The following is a 23,615-nucleotide window of genomic DNA, read 5'->3' as shown; positions in this document are numbered from 1 at the left end:
TCTTCATTGCCAATATGAATACCTTTTATTTCTCTTTTTTGTCTGATTGTTGTTGCTAGGACTTCTAATACTATGTTGAACAAGAGTGGTGAGAGTGGGCATCCTTGTCGTGTTCCTGATCTCAATGGGAAGGCTGTCAGCTTTTCCCCATTGAGGATGATATTTGTTGTGGGTTTTTCATAGATAGATTTGATGAAGTTCAGGAATGTTCCCTCTATCCCTATACTCTGAAGAGTTTTAATCAGGAACAGATGCTGTATCTTGTCAAATGCTTTTTCTGCATCAATTGAGAGGACTATGTGGTTCTTCTCTCTTCTCTTATTGATTTGTTCTATCACATTGATTGATTTGTGAATGTTGAACCACACTTGCATCCCAGGGATAAATCCCACCTGGTCATAGTGAATAATCTTTTTAATGTACTGTTGGATCCTATTAGCTAGGATCTTGTTGAGAATCTTGGCATCCATATTCATCAGGGATATTGGTCTGAAATTCTCCTTTTTGGTGGGGTCTTTGCCTGGTTTGGGGATCAGGGTAATGCTGGCTTCATAAAAAGAGTCTGGAAGTTTTCCTTCTGTTTCTATTTTTTTGAAACAGCTTCAGGAAAAATAGGCGTTATTCTTTGAAAGTTTGGTAGAATTCCCCAGGGAATCCGTCAGGTCCTGGGCTCTTATTTTTTTGGGGGGAGGTTTTTGATCACTGCTTCAATCTCGTTATGAGATACTGGTCTATTCATGTTCTCAATTTCTTCCTGATTCAGTTTTGGAAGTTTATAGGTTTCCAGGAATGCATCCATTTCATCTAGGTTGCTTAACTTATTGGCATATAACTGTTGATAATAACTTCTGATGATTGTTTCTACTTCCTTGGTGTTAGTTGTGATCTCTCCCTTTTCCTTCATGATTTTATTAATTTGGGTCTTCTCTCTTTTCTTTTGGATTCGTTTGGCCAATGGTTTATTGATCTTATTGACTCTTTCAAAAAACAAGCTTCTAGTTTCATTGATGCGTTCTACTGTATCTCTAGTTTCTATCTCATTGATCTCTGCTCCAATCTTGATTATTTCCCTTCTTGTGTGTGGGGGTGACTTAATTTGTTGTTGATTCTCCAGTTCTTTAAGGTGTAGAGACAGCTGGTATATTCTGTTTTTTTCAATTTTTCTGCGGGAGGCTTGGATGGCTATGTATTTCCCCCTTAGGACTGCCTGTAGTGCATCCCATAGGTTTTGGACCGATGTGTCTTCATTTTCATTGGTTTCCAAGATTTGTTTAAGTTCTTCTTTGATTTCCTGGCTGATCCAAGCATTCTTAAGCAAGGTGGTCTTTAGCCTCCAGGTTTGAATTCCTTCCAAACTTTTTCTTGTGGTTAGGTTTCAGTTTCAACACATTGTGGTATAAGAATATGTAGGGAATAATCTCAATCTTTTGGTATCGGTTGAGCCCTGATTTGTGACCCAGTATGTGGTCTATTCTGGAGAAGGTTCCTTGTGCACTCAAGAAGAATGAGAATTCTGTTGTTTTAGGGTGGAATGTTCTATATATATCTATGAGGTCCATCTGATCCAATGCAACACTGATGTTCTACTAGGGTTTTCTGACTCTAAACCTTTGTTGTTCTGTGGGGCTGCCTGTGACCTCGACTGTCCACAGAGGGCTCAGGGCCTCTTCGGACTTGCTCCCATTCCAGCAACAATTCAGCACTAGCCTCGCCGCTGCACCTGCCTCCCTGCAGGACACACTCAGGTGGGACGCCCTGGTGAATAACGCTGGAGGGCTTTCTGGGACTCCAGCCTCTCCCCACGTCTGCCGTTCGGCATCGCGGCTCAGGGGACCCACAAGGGCAACGGCTCGTCCGCACCCGTCACATGTGATCGTCAAATAGGGAGATTAACAAGGACAGCCCAGGCTCCTGCACACAGACACGTGCACCGACTCCCTGGTGTCATCCCCTCCACTTCCAAAGACACAGCCATCACTGACCCTGCTCTGCACACGAGGACACCAGGGCACACAGCTGTGCGAGTCATAGTCCAAGCCCCTCACTGGTGCACCGTGGCCGCCTCACCGGAGCCCTGCCCTGCTCAGCACGTTTCCATCACTGCCATCCGTGCACTCATGTGGGTGCTGAAGCCTCGATGCCATCCTGGCCGGTGGTATAGCCAGTGCAGATGCGTGCAGGCAGTTTCCAGGGAGCTTAAACCCACACCAGGCCTCGCTCCTCCGCGGCAGCCCACGGGAACACAAACAGTGTGTGTTTGTGTGGCAGCGTCCACACAAACACCTGCACAGAATTCCTCAAACGAGCGAACAGACCACAACTTCGTGCCCTCTATGTAAACCATGTGCCAGTACAAAACGGGACTCTTGAAGGCATCCACTGGTCACACACACCTGAATCTCTCTGGATCCCAAAACGTAGAGAATAACGAGGAGCAAACATCTTAGCACGGGGGTGTCTCCACGGGGAAAACCACCCTGGAAGGGGCACCGTGCTCTGAGAAGCCAATGCCCGAGAAGCTGGTTCCGCAAGCTCCAGAGTTAGATGACCGCCAGTGTGCAACATCGAGGTGACCTGTGACCTGGGCCATGAACTTACAACAGAGATGAGAGACGAGTAGGAAGGGTGAGGAAGAAGCAAAGGCATAGGGAAGCACGAGGGCCAGAAGGTGGGTTTCAAGAAATGAGACGCAGCGGGAAAGAGGCCGGGAGGTGAGGGAATCGGGCTGGCGGGGCTAACGCTCCAGGAACCAGCTTCGTAGTTTGTACAGTGTGGGACGTCACTCCAGTTACAGCAGCCAGCGAAGGACAAGCCGATGATGGCTCTGGTGAACATGGCTGGACCACAGGGAACGCGCGTCCAGGTGATGGAGAACAGCAGGCACAGAGAGGGTCTGGACAGAGCAGCCCCCACGCAGGTGGGGGGCTGGCTGGAGGGGACGGGCAGAGAGGGAGCTGCCTCCCCCTGCCTCCCCAGGAAGGCCAGGGCAGGGCAGCTCACAGGTGTGGGTGGGCTCTGAGAGCACGGGTACTGGAGGTCGATGTGCTTTCTTTTCAGAACAGCGTCTGTGAAGTCCTTCCTGAGACTCCTTATGTCTTTACCGAATTTTGAGTGGGAATCAGCACGGCCCTGCGTTTGCATGGATCTCACAAAGCAGATAAAATGACAGACATCTAGATAAGGGTCATTTAAGAGACAGCCCTTTGTTTTCCATATGAAAACTCTTTTAAATGAAACATCTTTTTGCCTGGAAGGTTTCTGAATCCGCTCAATCTTTCTGGTAGTGGCCAGGTTTCAACACAAAAGCAGCCGTGGGCAGCTGTAAATGTCCGAAGTATCCTTAATTAGACACATACTTGCCACCAGCTGCGCTTTCAAACAGTGGCCATAGTCTCCCAGCAATGCACAAGACGCACCTGTTTGATGCTGAGGACACAGGAATAACGGGCAAACAGCTCAGCCCACTACAATCCCTGTGCAGAACACAAGGTTTTAATTAGCTTCATTAAGTCCAGTGGGCCTGGGGGGCTCCGTCGGAGAAGCCTCTGCCTTCGGCTCAAGTCACGATCTCAGGATCCTGGGATCAAGCCCCGCATCGGGCTCCCTGCTCGGTTGGGAGCCTGCCCCCCCCACCCCCAGTCTCTGCCCCTCCTCCTGCTTGTGTTCTCTTTCTGTCAAATAAAATCTTAAAAAAAAAAAAAAACAAACTCATGAAGCCAGTCCTCCCCACCCATGGGAAACCAGTCCCAGCTAAAATGTACTGTGAAATGAATGAAACTTGAAATAACCCTTAGGAATTCAGTCACTCAACGACTAAAGTCACAAGCAGAAGGGCCGTGTGTTTCAGGCCGAGCGCTGCTCTGACCAGTTCGGTACGGGTATTTTGTCCTTCTGCTGAACCGTGTCCTTGAAGATGAAGCTTCTTTCACTTTCTCATCTCACGTTACTCTTAACACATGTCCTTCTCCGCCCACTGCCTGGATTTTCTCCACAGAAGAAGTAGGGAAAGGAACGGCAAACGAAAGTTAATGTGTACTCCTGAAGCTTCCCGACGGTGGTGATGCTGCCTGTGGGAGAAGACACTCATTCACTTTGGTTTTTGGTTTTTGCTTTTTTTTTTAAGTATTTCCAGAAACGATGCTTCCCAGAACTGTGTGTGCTGCTTCAGATCACTGCCTTTCTGGTTCACACACACACACACAGATCACGAAGTTTTCTCAGAAGGCCCAGGTGTCCCAGCTTCAGCCCAGAGCCTTATTTAATCCCACCGGGACAGAAGTGCTGTCCACTTCAGCAGAGGCCAAGACTCCGTCAGGAAGCCCCAGATTTTGGCACATGGAGCCACCAGCACGTGAACAATGGACGTTACTGACGGGACTCTGGGCTCGCCCTCAGGTTCGGAAAGGCCTCACCGTGGTCCCGCAGAGCCACGCAGGCAGCCCCCGGCATGGTGTGGACCGCCGGCCGCCCACCCAGCAGAGTCCTGCACGAGTTGTCATCCACGTTCTTTCTAACTCTTCCAGCGACCTTGGACCTAAGACCACTTACATAACCAGTCATCTCTAGGGACCCGTTATTCATTCTTCAAAAATGTGATCATAGGGTCGCCTGGGTGGCTCAGTTGGTTAAGCGGCTGCCTTCGGCTCAGGTCATGATCCCAGCGTCCTGGGATCGAGTCCCACATTGGGCTCCTTGCTTGGTGGGGAGCCTGCTTCTCCCTCTGCCTCTGCCTACCACTCTGTCTGCCTGTGCTCGCTCGCTCTCTCTCTCTAACAAATGAATAAATTTAAAAAAATTTAAAAAAAAAAGAATCTTTAAAAAAAAAGTGATTATATAGTGACACGTCGGGGCAGAGGATCTAGCAAAAACGCTGCTTGGATCCCTGTACCATTGGCAACACCCTGACGGAGTCATCACAGTCTGACTGCAGCTAAAAGGTGAGATTCAGGGGCACCTGCGTGGCTCAGTGGGTTAAAGCCTCTGCATTCAGCTCAGGTCATGATCTCAGGGACCTGGAATCAAGCCCCAAATCGGGCTCTCTGCTCAGCAAGGAGCCTGCTTTCCTCTCTCTCTCTCTGCCTGCCTCTCTGAATACTTGTGATTTCTGTCTCTGTCAAATAAATAAATAAAATCTTAAAAAACAAAAATAAAAATAAATAAAAGGTGAGATTCAAGCAAGTGTCCCGGAACACAGCTCCAGAGCCCACCTCAACCTACAGCAGACATCACTGCGCACCGCTGCAGAGGAAAGCCCACGGGTCTGGGCCTGGGACACAGAGCCCGCCTCCCTCGAACCTGAGGGCCCTCCTTCTGGCACAGCAGGGCTCGCACAATGGAAAAACCCAGGTCTTGTGTCTGCTTCTGTTTCCAAAGTCTGTGCTTGGCTTTATTATGAAAAATTTCAAATATACACAAAAGTATGGGGAATTGCTTAACCCGCCCATACATGCATACCCCAAACACAACATTGTCGAGATTTTGCTCTGCTTGTCCAACTACCAAACCTTTGTTCTTTACTTTTTTCTTTTTAATTTTTGTGATTGGAGAATTATGAAGCGTTTTTAGCAAATTGCTACGATGATATGCCCCGTACTTTCTGAGGATCTCTAGAAACACGGACATTGTGCAGATGCTTGAGCTGCTGTTTTGTACCCAAATGAAATAAAAGAAGTCCTGGAGAGTCCCAGTGAGAGCACACCGCCAGTGTCCACACGTGTCCCCACACGCAGGCCCCCAACAGGGTCCGCAGGGTGCTGCTATGTCTCTCCAGCCTGGCTATTTGGAGCAACCCTTTCTCCCACGCCAGAGACTCGCTGAAGACAAGGGGTCGGTGTCCTGAAGAATGTTCCACTCAGGACTTGTCCGTTCCCCTCTGTGTGATGGCTTTAATGGCTCCGTCACCATGCGTATGTGCCCTAAGCCAGAAATTATCTATAAAGACTCAATTCAGTCCAGTTTCTACTGGTTTTTCATAAGAATACTTTATGGTGACTATTAACGTGGCGTGCCCCAAAATGGCGCTAGGAATGCCTGTACCGTCTAACGTGGTGCACGCTGAATGATGCTAATGTTGGTCAGGAGGGCTGGGTGTGACAGCACGACGTCCTTGGAGAGCGTCCATCAGCCTGTTTGTTAACTGTAGTGAGAACGTTTCCCATGAGTTCTGTGAACGTGCAAGTGCGGGTGTGGTGCTCCAAACTCATCCTGCATACCTGGAATTCTGTGCCTTTGACCGACGTCTGTCTCCCCAAGGCCCGTCCTGGCTGCCAGCCACCAGTCCACTTCCCTGCGTTGTGAGTGCAACTGTTTCAGAATCTTCCCGGAAACAGAACGATGCAGTACCCGTCCTCCTGTGCCAGGCATATTTCACTTAGTATAATATCCTCCAGGTTCATCTACTTCATTGCGACTGGTAGGATTTCCTTCTTTTTTAAGGTTGAACAGCATTCATTCCACTGTATGTATACACCAAATTTTCTTATTCATCCATTAATAAACATTTGGGTCGTTTGCACATCTTGGCTATTGTGACTAATTTTTCAGTAACACAGGAGAGCAAATGTCTCTTCAAGCTCTTGATTTCAATTCTTTTGGATAAACACCCAGGAGTGGGATTACTGGACCCTATGGTAATTCTATTTTTAATTTTTTAAGGAACCTCCACACTATTTTCCAGAGTGGCTGCACCAATTTACATCCCTGCTAACTGTGCAAGAGGGTTCCAACTTCCCCACATGCTTGCCGACACTTATCTCCCGGTTTTTCAAGGACGGCCATCCTAGCAGCTGTGAGGTGATGTGTCACTGCTTTTGGCTTGAATTTCCCTGATGATGCATGATGAACCTGATGGCCGCTACTATGTCTTCTTTGGAGAAACGTCTCTTCGAGCTATTTAGGGACCATTGACTTTATCTGATAGTGTCATCTACTGAGGACACTCGCCAAAGTCAATTAGTTTGAGACTGCAAGAGGGAAATATTCTAACTCTGCCATTCATTCCATTTGTCTGGAATTGTTTCCTAAAAAAATAACTTTTCTTCTTCAAAGAGGGTATCAGGCCGACTCCAAACACAGTCCAAACAAGAAAGGCAAGACAGTTGCTGAATTATTTCCCTTAAAAGGACACGGTTCTGAGTGAGGGACTGCTGCCCCAGTCACCTCCAAATGGGGACTGGTCAGGCTTTGTTTGCTTTTGGTTTGCTTTTAGTTACTCCTTTTGGAGTGTTATTTAAATGGTGCTGGGAAAACTGGACAGCTACATGTAGAAGAATGAAACTCGACCATTCCCTTACATCATACACAAAGATAAACTCAAAATGGATAAAAGACCTCAGCGTGAGGCAGGAATCCATCAGATTCCATAGAGGAGAACACAGGCAGTAACCTCTTCAACATCAGCCACAGCAACTTCTTTCAAGAAACGTCTCCAAAGGCAAAGGAAACAAAAGCAAAAATGAACTTTTGGGACTTCATCAAGATCAAAAGCTTCTGCACAGCAAAGGAAACAGCCAACAAAACAAAGAGGCAACCCACGGAATGGGAGAAGATATTTGCAAATGACAGTACAGACAAAAGGCTGATATCCAGGATCTATAAAGAACTCCTCAAACTCAACACACACAAAACAGATAATCATGTCAAAAAATGGGCAGAAGACATGAACAGACACTTCTCCAATGAAGACATACAAATGGCTAACAAACACATGAAAAAATGTTCATCATCACTAGCCATCAGGGAGATTCAAATCAAAACCACATTGAGATACCACCTTACACCAGTTAGAATGGCCAAAATTATCAAGACAGGAAACAACGTGTGTTGGAGAGGATGTGGAGAAAGGAGAACCCTCTTACACTGTTGGTGGGAATGCAAGTTGGTGCAGCCACTTTGGAGAACAGTGTGGAGATTCCTCAGGAAATTAAAAATAGAGCTTCCCTATGACCCTGCAATTGTACTACTGGGTATTTACCCTAAGATACAGATGTAGTGAAAAGAAGGGCCATCTGTACCCCAATGTTCATAGCAGCAATGGCCACGGTCGCCAAACTGTGGAAGGAACCAAGATGCCCTTCAACGGACGAATGGATAAGGAAGATGTGGTCCATATACACTACGGAATATGATGCCTCCATCAGAAAGGATGAATACCCCACTTTTGTATCAACGTGGACGGGACTGGAGGAGAGTATGGTGAGTGAAATAAGTCAAGCAGAGAGAGTCAATTATCATGTTTTCATTTATTTGTGGAGCATATGGAATAGCACGGAAGACATGGGGAGATGGCGAGGAGAAGGGAGTTGGGGGAAATCGGAGGGGGATGAACCATGAGAGACTGTGGACTCTGAGAAACAACCTGAGGGTGCTGAAGGGGTGGGGGGTGGGAGATTGGGGGAGCCTGGTGGTGGGTATTGTGGAGGGCACGGATTGCATGGAGCACTGGGTGTGGTGCATAAACAATGAACTGTTACACTGAAAACAAATTAAATTTTAAAAATTTACAAAAATAAATTAAAAAAAATAAAAAACCCGTGCAATTTTAGATATGCAATGTTTTAAAACCAATTACTGTCATGACTCTCTCAATGCTCCATGACGCCTTCCCTGGCCAATAGTTTGGTGCTGCTCCCTGCGGCCATATAACATGACCCATCGCTCCTCAGTTTCTTCCTTTACTTTTGGCACGAGAGGTCCTTGGCTCATCTGTCAACTTTTTGCCGCCGGCCTGAAAGCAGCTATTCACTCGGAACGCTGGCGTCCGTCAGAGGGAATGGCAGGTGGGGCTCTGCGAGGTCGCGAAGGCCGGGGCTGGGATGTCGGTGCTGCTGAACAATTTCGGTGGCGGATGCTGCTAAGTACGCACCTGTTCTCACGTGGACACAGCCATTCCACACTGGCTTTTTAAAAGATTTATGTATCTTGAGAAAGGGCGAGGGAGAAAGAGGACATACACAAGCAGGAGGAGAGGGAGAGAATCCACACGCAGACTCCTGCTGAGCACAGAGCCAGGGCTGGACCCCAGGACCTAGCGGTCATGACCTGAGCCCAAACCAAGAGTCGCACACCTACTGGACTGAGCCACCCAGGTGCCCCCTGCACTGTTTTAATTAGAGACTTTCTAGCAATGTTTTTAAAAACTGGTAAAGCAAGATTCCCCGCTCCCAACATAATGCTCTTTTTTCCAGAGTGTCTTAACAAATGTTACTTCTTTGTGTTTGAAATAATTTTACAATGTGACTATCTACAGGAAAACCTGTTAAGTTTTTCTTGCAAAAGTGTTAAGTTTACAATTTACCTATAGAGAACCAATTTCTTTGTGAGACAAAATCATCCTGTATAAGAAAAGTCAAGACAATGCACTTTTCATCAGGAACGGATGCTGGATTTTGTCAAAAGCTTTTTCTGCATCAATTGAGAGGATCATGTGGTTCTTCTCTCTTCTCTTATTGATTTGTTCTATCACATTGATTGATTTGCGAATGTTGAACCATCCTTGTAACCCAGGGATGAATCCCACCTGGTCATGGTGGATAATCTTTTTAATGTGCTGTTGGATCCTGTTTGCTAGGATCTTGTTGAGAATCTTAGCATCCATATTCATCAGTGATATCGGTCTGAAATTCTCCTTTTTGGTAGGGTCTTTGCCTGGTTTGGGGATCAGGGTAATGCTGGCTTCATAAAAAGAGTCTGGAAGTTTTCCTTCTGCTTCAATTTTTTGAAACAGCTTCAGGAGAATAGGTATTATTTCTTCTTTGAAAGTTTGATAGAATTCCCCAGGGAACCCGTCAGGTCCTGGGCTCCTGTTTTTTGGGAGGTTTTTGATCAAACGCTTCAAAGTATAGGGATAGAGGGAACATTCCTGAACTTCATCAAATCTATCTATGAAAAACCCACAGCAAATATCATCCTCAATGGGAAAAAGCTTGCAGCCTTCCCACTGAGATCAGGAACACGACAAGGATGCCCACTCTCACCACTCTTGTTCAACATAGTATTAGAAGGCCTAGCAATAGCAATCAGACAACAAAGAGAAATAAAAGGTATCCAAATTGGCAAGGAAGAAGTCAAACTCTCTCTCTTCGCAGATGACATGATTCTTTATATAGAAAACCCGAAAGACTCCACCCCCAAACTACTAGAACTCATACAGCAATTCAGTAATGTAGCAGGATACAAAGTCAATGTCCAGAAATCAGTGGCTTTCTTATACACTAACAATGAAAATACAGAAAGGCAAATTAGAGAATCGATTCCATTTACTATAGCACCAAAAACCATAAGATACCTAGGAATAAACCTAACCAAAGAGGTTAAAGATCTGTACTCGAGGAACTACAGAACACTCCTAAAAGAAACTGAAGAAGACACAAAAAGATGGAAGACCATTCCATGCTCTTGGATCGGAAGAATAAACATCGTTAAAATGTCTATACTGCCCAGAGCAATCTATACTTTTAATGCCATTCCGATCAAAATTCCACCGGTATTTTTCAAAGAGCTGGAGCAAATAATCCTAAAATTTGTATGGAATCAGAAGAGACCCCGAATTGCTAAGGAAATGTTGAAAAACAAAAATAAAACTGGTGGCATCACGTTACCTGATTTCAAGCTTTACTACAAAGCTGTGATCACCAAGACAGCATGGTACTGGCATAAAAACAGACACATGGACCAGTGGAACAGAGTAGAGAGCCCAGATATGGACCCTCAACTCTATGGTCAAATAATCTTTGACAAAACAGGAAAAAATACCCAGTGGAAAAAAGACAGTCTCTTCAATAAATGGTGCTGGGAAAACTGGACAGCTATATGTAGAAGAATGAAACTTGACCATTCTCTTACACCGTACACAAAGATAAACTCGAAATGGATAAAAGACCTCAACGTGAGACAGGAATCCATCAGAATCCTCGAGGAGAACATAGGCAGTAACCTCTTTGATATCAGCCACAGCAACTTCTTTCAAGATATGTCTCCAAAGGCAAAGGAAACAAAGGCAAAGATGAACTTTTGGGACTTCATCAAGATCAAAAGCTTCTGCATAGCAAAAGAAACAGTCATCAAAACGAAGAGGCAACCCACGGAATGGGAGAAGATATTTGCAAATGACAGTACAGATAAAAGGTTGATATCCAGGATCTATAAAGAACTCCTCAAACTCAACACACACAAAACAGATAATCATATTAAAAAATGGGCAGAAGATATGAACAGACACTTCTCCAATGAAGACATACAAATGGCTACCAGACACATGAAAAAATGTTCATCATCACTAGCCATCAGGGAGATTCAAATCAAAACCACATTGAGATACCACCTTACACCAGTTAGAATGGCCAAAATCGGCAAGACAGGAAACAACGTGTGTTGGAGAGGATGTGGAGAAAGGGGAACCCTCTTACACTGTTGGTGGGAATGCAAGTTGGTGCAGCCACTTTGGAGAACAGTGTGGAGATTCCTCAGGAAATTAAAAATAGAGCTTCCCTATGACCCTGCAATTGCACTGCTGGGTATTTACCCCAAAGATACAGATGTAGTGAAAAGAAGGGCCATCTGTACCCCAATGTTTATAGCAGCAATGGCCACGGTCGCCAAACTGTGGAAAGAACCAAGATGCCCTTCAACGGATGAATGGATAAGGAAGATGTGGTCCATATACACTATGGAGTATTATGCCTCCATCAGAAAGGACGAATACCCAACTTTTGTAGCAACATGGACAGGACTGGAAGAGATGATGCTGAGTGAAATAAGTCAAACAGAGAAAGTCAAGTATCATATGGTTTCACTTATTGGTGGAGCATAACAAATAATATAGAGGACAAGGGTAGATGGAGAGGAGAAGGGAGTTGAGGGAAATTGGAAGGGGAGGTGAACCATGAGAGACTATGGACTCTGAAAAACAACCTGAGGGTTTTGAAGGGGCGGGGTGGGAGGGTGGGGGAACCAGGTGGTGGGTATTAGGGAGGGCACGGATTGCATGGAGCACTGGGTGTGGTGAAAAAACAATGAATACTGTTACGCTGAAAATAAATAAAAAATTTAATTAAAAAAAATAAAAATAAAAAAAAAATAAAAAGGCATATACATTTTACAGTTCAAAAAAAAAAAAGACAATGCACTTTTCAAGTCTACATTTCTGGGAAAAAACTAAGCTTTCTTCATATAGGTTTTGCAGAGTTCTTATTAGGTTTATGCCTGAACATTTTATTCTTCTTAAGCCTCTTTTAAATGGATTCTCCTCTTTATTATATCCTCTCACCAATTATTGTTTTCATAGGTAAAGACCATTAAATTCCAGATAGTAATTTAAATCCTCCCGTCAACACTTTCCTGAGTTACTTTACTGTTAATAACGACCAGTAATTCTCTATAATGACCTTTAACTCCAGATATGTAATCTTATCATCTACGAATAAAGATAGTTTCAACTGTTCCTTTTCAGTTACAACTGCCTCTCGTCTCTTGCTCCATGAAACAGGGTGGGGTTCATGGGCATTCTTGCTTTGTTCCTGATCAGAGGCTGCCTCTGCTGGTGCCCTGTAAGATGCCGGCATTTGAACAAGTTAAGTATTTTATCATTTGAAACAAGTGTCCACACATTTATCTCGTAACGGGTGTTTTGTATGAAATGAATGGGGACTTCTGTTGAAATGGCTTTACTGCATATGCGAAAATGATGACACCATCTCATTACAGTAGTCGATGGCTTCCTTGATAATGAGCCGTCCTGGAATCTCATGAGCATTGGTAAATTATTATAAATGTGTGGTCAGATTCTGTTTATTCCTATCTCACTTAAGATTTTTGAATTTATAAGTAAAATGTAGATTTTCTCTGAAATTTTATCAAGTATTCGTATCAGTTATGTTCATTTCAAACAACAATCTGGATGCTCTCCTTATCTACCTTCAAGAGGTAAGTATCTGATTTTAAAAGTTTGGTAAAGTCCCCTGAGGAATCATCTGGGTCTAGTGCTTTTTTGCAGAAAAGCTCTTGGAATTTTTTTTTTCCTATTCTATAAAAAGTAATCTCTTCATTTGTCTTTTGGGGAAAATTCTGATGTATTTCCTGCAAGTCATCCACTAATTCTTATTTCTTGTTGTGTTATGTTAACTCATCCATTTTTATATGCCTTTCATGTTTTTTGCATACACTGAAAAGCACTCTCCCAACTTTCAAAAGTTTCTCTCTTCCATTTTTTTCCTCATCATTTGTTATTAATTATATATTAAGCTCCGTCTCAAAAATCTGGGTTAGCTGAAGTTTATTTTCTACTTTGTGTTTTTTTAAAAGTAAGTATTTCATTCACTGTCTCTTCTATCTTTTATCTCAATCAATGTTCTACTTAATTATTTTGCTGTTCCTTTTCTTGCTCTATAGTCGGAGTTACTTCATTCACTGTCCCTTCCCTAAAGTCTCCTCCAAGCACTGCTCTATTATATTCCAGAGACACTGAAATATCATGCTGGGAATATCACTGTTTTCAAGAGATATTACAATTTCATTTTGTTTTACATCTTTAAACCGAGCGCTCCCTAACAGAACTTTTGTTCGCATAGACCAGGAACTCTTGTTTTGTGTCTCATTACCAATTTACGGGTTAACTGCGTCATGGGGAAAGTGCTATTTTTGTTCTTGTTTTAATCTGTTGTGTTTTCTGTGGATTCATATACGGTTAATGTTCCCATGTCTGATGTGCCTTCCTTGTTGGTGTGCAACTACGGCTCTGCACGTCTATAAGATGAAAAACGACTGATTACACCATCTATAACCTCACCGTGCTCGTGCACCTGGTCTACTGAGCACAGAGACGGATGTGTTAAAGTCCCCGTCATTGGTGTCTGGCCACTTACCATTTTCAGTGCTTGTATATCTGCTTTACAAATTTGCTCTTCTGTTTATTTTCATTGATGAATAGACATTATGTTTTCCTTGTGAGTTTTAGCCTTTGGCATTATAAAGTGTCTTTCCCTGGGCGCCTGGGTGGCTCAGTCAGTTATGCATCTGCCTTCGGCCCGGGTCATCATCGCAGGGTCCTGGGATCGGGCCCCGCACCGGGCTCCCTGCTCAGCAGGAAGCCTGCTTCTCTCTCCCCCTCTGTTTGCTGCTCCCACTACTTGTGCTCTCTCTGTCAATTTTTTTTAAGTGTCTTTTCCTTCTTAAAAATCATTGCATTGGAAATGTGGGGTCTTTTATGGTTCCATACAAATTTTAGGATTATTCTAGTTCTGTGAAAACTGCTGTGGGCATTTTGATAGGAATCGCACTGAATCTGTAGATTGCTCTGGAAGGGATTACTCTAAGTGAAATAAGTCAAGCAGAGAAACAGTCATATGGTCTCACTCATATGTGGAACACAAGGAATAGCGTGGAGGCCCACAGAGGCAGGGAGGGAAACCTGACTGGGAAGAAATCAGAGAGAGAGAGACAAACCATGAGAGACTCTTGACTCCAGAAAACACACTGAGGATTACAGAAGGGAGAGGTGGAGGGATGAGGTAACCAGGTGATGGGCATAAAGGAGGGCACCTGATGTGTGCAGTGAGTGAGGTGTATGATGAGTGTCGAGTGTGTGATGAGCGAGCACGGGGTGTTAGGCGCAACTCATGAATCATTGAACACTACATCAAAAGTAATGATGTACTATATGCTGGCTAATTGAAATTAATAAAAAAAATCAAAGCAATTTTGAAAAAGAAAAACAATACTGGAAGTATCACAATCCCAGTTTTTAAGATCTACTACAAGGCTGGAATGAACAAAACAGGATGGTACTGGCACAAACACAGACACCTGGATCAATGGAACAGAACACAAAACCCAGGAACAAACCCACGATTATATGGTCAATTAATCTTCAACGAAGCAGGATAGAATGTCCGATGGAAAGAAGACAGTCTCTTCCATAAATGGTGCTTGGAACACGGGACAGCCACATGCAGAAGACTGAAACTGGACCATTCTCTTATACCTCACAGCTAGATAAACTCAAAATGGATGAAAGACCTCAATGTGAGACCTGAAACCATTAAACTCCTAGAAGGAAACATAGGCAGTTATCTCTTTGACATCGATCATAGAAAATTTTTCCTGATAGGTCTCCTGAGGAAAGGGAAACAAAACCCAGATGAAACTAGTGGGGGACATCAAGATCAAAAGCTTCCGCACAGCAAAGGAAACCGTCAACAGAACTAAAAGACAACTGACGGAACAGGAGATGTCTGCAAACGACGTCTCTGATAAAGGGCTGGTGTCCAGTCTATAAAGAACCCATACAAGCCAACACCCAAAAGCCAAACAGTCCGATTAAAAAGTCGGCAGAGGACATGAACAGACATTTCTGCAAAGAAGACATCCAGATGGCCAACAGACCCATGAGGAAGTGCTCCACGTCACTCATCACCAGGGAAATGAAATCAAAACCACGGTGAGATCCCACCTCACACTGACACAACGGCTAGAATCAACAACGCAAGAGACAACAGGTGTTGGTGAGGATGGGGAGAAAGGGGAGCCTCTTGCACCGTTAGTGGGAATGTAAGTTGGTGCAAACAGTGTGGAGGTTCCTCAAAAAGTTAAAAATAGAACGACCCTATGGATCAGTAATTGCACCACCCAAAGAATATAAAAACACCGATTTGAAGGGAGACATGCAGCCCTATGTTTACAGCAGCATTATCTACCAGAGCCAAACTGTGGAAGGAACCAAGATGCCCATCAACAGACGAATGTCAGGAGGGGAAGGCGAGGCAGACGGTTCCTCAGGGCCTCCAGGAGGAACCAACCCTCCAACACCTTGACTTCAGACTTGCAAGGTCCAGAAGTGTGAGAGAAGAGACTCCTCTCGTTTCAAGCTGCCAAATGCATGGTGACTTGTTGCAACAGCCCTAGGAAACTAACACAAAATGTTTTTCAATATGTTAAGGACAAATGGAAATGTATTAGTTTCTATTCCAAATCCATCATAAGACATGTGAGTCTCACATGTCATGTATGTTGGGCAGAGGAAGGGATTTTCATCACTAAAATAAGTACACTGAGGGGCGCCTGCGGGGCTCCGTCAGCCGAGGGTCTGCCTGCGGATTTCGGCTCGGGTCAGGATCTCAGGGTTGTGGGATCAAGCGCCAAGTTGCGCCGCACGCTGGGTACAGAACCCGCTTGAGACTCTCGCCCCTCCCTGTGCTCCTCCCCAACCTCTCTCTAAAAAAAATAAAATTAAATTTTAAAAAATCAAGTTAATAATGAAATAAAATACACACCGGGCCAGCTGGCAGGGCGGCAGGTGGCGTCCCGCCAGCCTGGAGTAGGGTTGGTGGCCAGCTGGGGTGCGGCCCCTCGGTGCCCTCCACGCTGTGCCCCACAGGAGGAAGCAGCACAGAACCAACCATCAGGTAAGACGCCGAGGCAGGAGTCTGGAGCTCAGGGATGTGGGCGTTCCTGCGGGCACAGTCAGCGCCTGCAGCCTGGGCCACTGACGGTGAGAAATCAGCCCTGACAGAAAACCTTGAAGTGTGGACGGATCCAAGTGACAGAAAACGAGGGCTGGAATTTCTGCTGGAGGAGTGTGCGACCAACCACACGGTCACGGAGTCGGAACTGGCGTTTGACTCTCGGACAATCACACACACTCTCTGAACCACGACAAACTGACCCAGAAGGACCTGATGATGAAGGATATGAGAAGCCACAGGCGGGAGGCAGAGAAAAAAGCGGGTCCTCCGGCAGAAAACGTTGAAAACAGGAACCACCTGCATGCCGCCCGTGGCCACCCGCTCTCTGGGAGGCGTCCAGGAGCGGCCCCTCCAGGGTCACACAACCTCGTGGCCGAGCCCAGGGACGGGCGTCCTTCTGATCAGCAGGTGCCGGCAGAGCGGATCGTGGCCCAGGACAGCAGAACGGCCCCGCCCGTGACCCCGTCCAGTAAAGAGGCCCTGTGCTCTGTGTGAGCAGCTGCACCCCGAGACCGAGCAGCGGGACGGGGTCCGAGCTGCCCGTGTGGCTCTGGGGTCTCGGGGCCGCCCACTGAGCGGCTCGGCGAGCACGGCTGAACCGGGGTGGCGTCGCTTTTGCTCAGGGAAACACAGCCAAGTGAGCCAGACCCCGCGTGTGTCCGCTTGTCTCACCCCCACACGCAGCCACACAACCACCTCCACGGGGGAGGGGCCGTGAGCAGGCCGAGAGCCGCCGCGGACGGGGTCCACTGGGCCGCCGTGCGGACGAGATCGACGACCAGCAGCGGCCGCGGCGCCACGGCGATGACCCCGTCAGACAGCGAGCTGGACCGCCGGCTGGCGGAGGCGGGGGCACCGGCTCTCCCCTCCGGCACCACCCGCGACCAGATCCTGCGGTGAGGGCTGATCGGTGACGCCCCCCACACGGCGGCTCCTCGCGAAAACACCGCACATCTGCGAGCAGATCGGCCCCGAGGGAACCCCTGGCACCGCGACAGTCCGAACGCGGCAAAGCTGCTGCAGCATGAGGGAGCCGGCCCGGGGCTGAGACGTCGCCAGGGCCTGCGCCGAAGGACCAAAGTGGCCGACCGGGAGACGCAGGACATCCTCACGACAGGCAGTGACCGCCGGGACGCACGGGAGACTGCGGCCCGGACCCTGCCAAGTCCTCGCCGTGCCAGGGCCGATCCTGAAAGTCCCTTTCCCTGCGTCCTTCCCTTTCCCAAGCCCTACGAATCAATAAAAGCACTTCTCCGGAAAGTCAGAAAAACGAACAATAAAATCAGTACATTGTTCCTAAAGATATCCAAATGAAACACTCCCGGTGAAAACCTCGGCTCTGGTCTTTTACTTATTACTGTTGTTACCTGGTGATCCGCAGGAGAGCAGTGTGTAGCAACTCCTTTCACGCGGAAGACAACTTGTGCAATGACTGATAAATGAATAAAGAAATAAATTAACGTGTGACCGGGGGTTAAAAAATCAGGCCTCACCACAACTAACACAGGAGGGCCGTTCATAGCTCTCACGTTACGCTTATTAAAGGTGTTCATGCTTATAAACTGTCTCCACAAGACTGAGCCTAGGGTCCCAGGACTGAAGACCAAGCAACACCCCGCGGTGGCACTTACGTATCTGTCCTCCGCACCAGAAGCCACATAGCGTCCGCACGGGCTGAAGGCAATCCCACACGGGTATCCGTGGTTTGGATGTCCCTCAAAACAGCGCTCACATCTATAGGAAAAAGAGAAACACCAGGAGAAAAATATGATTCTGTACTTTTAACACAAAGGGGGCAAAGGATGCTGACGTGCAGCCTGTCTTCCCAACAACGAACAAACCAGTGCTGGGACTTGCACTCACGAGTCATTAAAGGCAAACAGGCCATCCTGGACGTGCAAAATGGAAAAACAACCGTTTTTAAACCACAGATTACTTGGATCAGTGATCGAAGGCTTGGGCAGGCGCAGTGCTCTCTCGAGCTGGTCAGGTGCTCCCGCCAACCATCTACAAAGTGTTACCGACGTGGGGGGACCCGGGCCGGTTCTGGGAAAGCCTGCGCCAGCGCGGGCCAGCACAGGGCTGGGCTCCGGGGGCTCCAGGATGCCACACCGAGCCCCCGCCAGAGACGGCCCCTGGGAGCACACACCCACACGTCACAGGGCCTTTTATCCTCACCTTGCCGTTACAGAGGAGAGCAGGGACGCTGTTCACGCCACCCCTGTGACCCAGCCGTGTACAGGCGCACACACAAGCATTGCTGACACTCGGCTGCACATGCTGTTTAGTGATCACTCCCCGTAACGGAACAGAAACAGCCCTGTACGTGCGCATCACTGTCGCTTAGGAGCATCTCATGACCCCCAGTGCATCTCTGACCCTCAGGGCACAGGGCACATGCACAGACGGGAAAGACCAGCACCTCTCCCTTTAGCGTTCCAAACTGCTGTGACCTGTTCTGTGTATAAGTCAGACTTCTCTTAGCTGCGTCAGCGGGAACGGGTTCACCACAATCACGCCGTATTTGGAAAAAAGACGTCAGAGGTCACAGGCACTGAGCCCGTGTGCCCCGGTGTGCCCCCACCTGCGGCCTGCAGGCCGGGACGGGCCTCACCTCAGGGTTCTCACGTCCCACAGCTTCATGCCGTCCCCAGCGGCTGTGGTGGCAAACAGGTTACACAGCAGCGGCTGCTGGGTCGTGAATGACGATCCCTAGGGTCACAGGGGAGGAAACGAGATGTGCTCTTTAGAGGCTGAATTCATAAACCACGCAATGATGTCAAGTAAGAAACGGACACAAAGATTTTTCTTATGTATAACAATTTCAGAACTGGCCTCCAAAAAGATCCTTCTGAATAATTCTGGGGGGTTTTTTGCCTTTTTTAATTTTATTTTTTCAGTGTTCCAATTTCATTGTTTATGCACCACACCCAGTGCTCCATGCAATCCGTGTCCTCCACAATACCCACCACCAGGCTCACCCAACCTCCCACCCGCCTCCCCTCCAAAACCCTCAGCGTGTTTCTCAGAGTCCACAGTCTCTCATGGTTCGTCTCCCCCTCCCCTTTCCCCCAACTCCCTTCTCCTCTCCATCTCCCCATGTCCTCCGTGTTATTCCTTATGCTGCACAAGTAAGTGAAACCATATAATTGACTCTCTCTGCTTGACTTATTTCACTCAGCATAATCTCTTCCAGTCCCGTCCACGCTGATACAAAAGTTGGGTATTCGTCCTTTCTGATGGAGGCGTAATACTCCATAGTGTATATGGACCACATCTTCCTTACCAATTCATCCGTTGAAGGGCATCTTGGTTCTTTCCACAGTTTGGTGACCATGACCATTGTTGCTATGAACATTGGGGTACAGATGGCCCTTCTTTTCACTGAATCTGTATCTTTGGGGTAAATACCCAGTAGTACAATTGCAGGGTCATAGGGAAGCTCTATTTTTAATTTCTGAAGGAATCTCCACACTGTTTCCCAAAGTGGCTGCACCAACTTGCATTCCCACCAACAGTGTAAGAGAGTTCCCCTTTTGAATAATTATTAATGGTACACTTTAACCTTAGGAACTGTTGGTGTATGTTTTCCACATATGAAATACCACTGAGAGTTATAAAAGTATGATGAAAGATCAAAAGACTATAATATTAATACACCAAAAATTCTTTTTAACGTATAGATCATAATCCATCTTCAATAAATTATCTGAAAGATGCTCTGAATGGGGCATTTGAAGTTTGAGGTCAGTTATTAATGTACTGGTCATCACACCCAAGGCCCCCGTGCAGGAGTCTGCGCATGTGTCCCTGGCTGGGGTCACTTCAAGGACCCGCCTCTGATCCGATCATCACCTCCCCTCGCACTGCAGTCAGAAGGAAAGCCAAAGTGACAAAATATCTCCTGGAAAGAGCTGAACTACACTCCAGGTACAGAACCATGTTTGGACGCAAACATTAAATAACCAGGGTTCATAACAATGTCCATATCAGATTGATATCCAAGATCTGTAAAGAACTTCTCGAACTCAAATCCAAAAAACAGATAATCATGTCAAAAAATGGGCAGAAGACATGAACAGGCACTTCTCCAATGAAGACATACAAATGGCCAACAGACACATGAAAAAATGTTCATCACCATTAGCCATCAGGGAGATTCAAATCAAAACCACATTGAGATACCACCTTACACCAGTTAGAATGGCCAAAATTAACAAGACCATAAACAAGAAGTGTTGGAGAGAATGTGGAGAAAGGGGAACCCTCCTACACTGTTGGTGGGAATGCAAGTTGGTGCAGCCACTTTGGAAAACAGTGCGGAGATTCCTTCAGAAATTAAAAATAGAGATACCCAATGACCCTACAATTGCACTGCTGGATATTTACCCCAAAGATACAGATGTAGTGAAAAGAAGGGCCATCTGTACCCCAATGTTCATAGCAGTAATGGCCACAGTTGCCAAACTGTGGAAAGAACCAAGATGCCCTTCAACAGACGAATGGATAAAGAAGATGTGGTCCATACACACTACAGAGTATGATGCCTCCATCAGCAAGGATGAATACCCCACTTTTGTATCAACGTGGATGGGACTGGAGGAGATGATGCAGAGTGAAATAAGTCAAGCAGAGAGAGTCAATTATATGGTTTCACTTACTTGTGCAGCATAAGGAATAACATGGAGGACATGGGGAGATGGAGAGGAGAAGGGAGTTGGGGGAAGGGGAAGGGGGAGACGAACCACGAGGGACTGTGGACTCTGAGAAACAAACTGAGGGTTTTGGGGGGAGGTTGGGTGAGCCTGGTGGTGGGTATTGTGGAGGACACGGATTGCATGGAGCATTGGGTGTTACACACAAACAATGAATCTTGGGACACTGCATCAAAAACTAATGACGTACTGTATGGTGACTAACATAACACAAGAAAAAAATGTCCATCTTCCTTCCATGCCAAGAATATCCCTGTTATTAAGAAAAATGTAGGGGCGCCTGGGTGGCTCAGTGGGTTAAAGCCTCTGCCTTCGGCTCGGATCATGATCCCAGGGTCCTGGGATCGAGCCCCGCATCGGGCTCTCCGCTCCATGGAGAGCCTGCTTTCTCCTCTCTCTCTGCCTGCCTCTCTGCCTACTTGTGATCTCTGTCTGTCAAATAAATAAATAAAAAAAATCTTTAAAAAAAATAAAAAAAGAAAAAAAAAAAGAAAAATGTAATAAAGTGGTGCATGGGTGACTCAGTGGGTTAAAGCCTCTGCCTTTGGCTCAGGTCATGACCCCGGGGTCTTGGGATCAAGTCCTGCATCGGGCTCTCTGCTCAGTGGAGAGCCTGCTTCCCTCTCTCTCTCTGCTTACCTCTCTGCCTACTTGTGATCTCTGTTAAATAAATAAATAAAATCTTTAAAAAAGAGAGAGAAAAAATATAATAAAGTACATCTGAAAGCGTTTATCCTTGCAGTGTACATGTACATCAAGGTCATTCTTCAGTTACAAATAGGAAATGAAGGTTTACATAAACCCAATAACAAACTAACAGAGAGAGTCTTAACTCTGTGCCAACAGCATTCTAAACACTGAACATTTCATCCTCTTAACAAACTTATGAGACGTAAACTATTTTACACCCATTTCAGGTGAGAAACATGACACAGAGGAATCCGCTCATGGCCACCCAGCTACACCTCTCAAAAGAGCTTAACAGTCCACTAACGATCACAAGGTCAAGACACCTTGTAACTCTGACATCCAGACAGTTCAACAGCCATCCAGCAAACATCCAGAGATCATGCACTGACACTGGGCACTGCGCAAGGCCCTGAGTCTGAGAACAAGTCCGAGACCTCGTTCAACAGGAAGGCAGAGTTAGGACACCTTCCAACATTGCCAGCTTCTTGAAGCTAACCAGTAAAAAACCAAAAGCATTCACAGGGATAAAAAGAGAATTAAAATCTTTTTTCAATCAATCCAACTGAGACTAAGGAAGAAGAAATGAAGAAGCAAAAAAAATGCATAATAAATAGGAAATACAGAAGTTTTTTTTCTCTTTAATGTAGAAAGCATAAAATGTATGAGTAATCATACCAATTGCAGACTAAACAAGTTTAAAAAAAAGAAGAAGAGATTCTTAGTTGGATTTCAAGAAAAACTCTTAAAATATTGGTTTTGAAGGCTGACTGTGAAGGGTGGAGGAAAAAGAGCATCTGCTAAAGAAAACGAGGCAAGACAGATTGCATAAGTACTCGAAAAAATAGTTACCGGGCAAATAAGACCTCATTAAAAATAGTTTGTAGATATTATAGAAGGAGCACTGCAACAGAAATACAAGAAGCCTGACTTAAATATCCCGAATGACACAGCCTGTAACTATATGGGGCAAAAATTAATAGAATTATAAGAAATACAGACAAGATTACAATCATAGGAAGAGATGTTAATACATTTCTCTAATAAAAAAAACAATTGAGAGTACAAAAAATTAGGAACATGAATAATTTGAGTACAATTAATAAAGTTGGGCCAACAGACATCTATACGCCATGGCGGGTGAGAACATCTTCTTTTCATACACACATACGTGATAGCCATAAAAATCCACCAGAGGGCCAGTTTCTCAAAAAATGCAAAAATCCCAGCAGCAGAGGAGAATCAGTGCCATACGGGTCACGTGCATAGAACACCATGCCATGAAATCAGAAACCAGTCACAAAAAGTTTACCGAAAACAAGCTCGTACGTGTAGAAATCTAAAAGCACACATCTAAATAAAGTCTAAGTTAAAAAAAAAAAAAAGTCATACTGGCAATTAGAAACTCTCTAATGGGGAATAAGTGTCAGGTGGCACAGGGACACGCACAGTCTGCTGCTGTTATGGGCAAGAACAACACAGCACACGACCCAGGACGTAGTCTGATGTGTCCTGGGGAAGAGCCGCACCAAATCCCCTTGCGGTCATCAAAGAAGAACGAGGCAGAAAGATACAGAGCAGATTGTGTCTGTGCTCACAAGCACTTCATTTCTTTAAGAAAAAAAAAGATGATAAAGTAATATATTTCAAGGCGATCATATGGGTTTTACTGACCCTTCCTGCAGAAAACAGAAAGTTCTCTGTGTGATACGATTTTCCATAAGAAACTATTTCAAGCATTACATATTTAATTTTT

General features: G+C 45.8%; 1 protein-coding gene across 1 annotated transcript in view; it reads right to left on the bottom strand.

Annotated features, from left to right (window-relative positions):
• WDR27 (WD repeat domain 27) overlaps window positions 1-23,615 on the bottom strand; it is a 128,360-nt gene that overhangs the window by 56,054 nt on the left and 48,691 nt on the right. Inside the window, exons 23-24 of the mRNA XM_080807066.1 lie at window positions 19,072-19,169; window positions 18,089-18,191 (exon numbers count right to left, since the gene is read on the bottom strand). Of these exons, the coding sequence (XP_080663192.1) occupies window positions 18,089-18,191; window positions 19,072-19,169 (201 nt within the window). The remainder of the gene's footprint in view (window positions 1-18,088; window positions 18,192-19,071; window positions 19,170-23,615) is intronic.

Source organism: Martes martes, assembly GCF_963455335.1.
Source record: "Martes martes genome assembly, chromosome: 6".
Taxonomy (NCBI): Eukaryota; Metazoa; Chordata; class Mammalia; order Carnivora; family Mustelidae; genus Martes; species Martes martes.
Note: the sequence above shows the minus strand (reverse complement) of the source record. Positions and strands in the feature narration are given on the sequence as shown.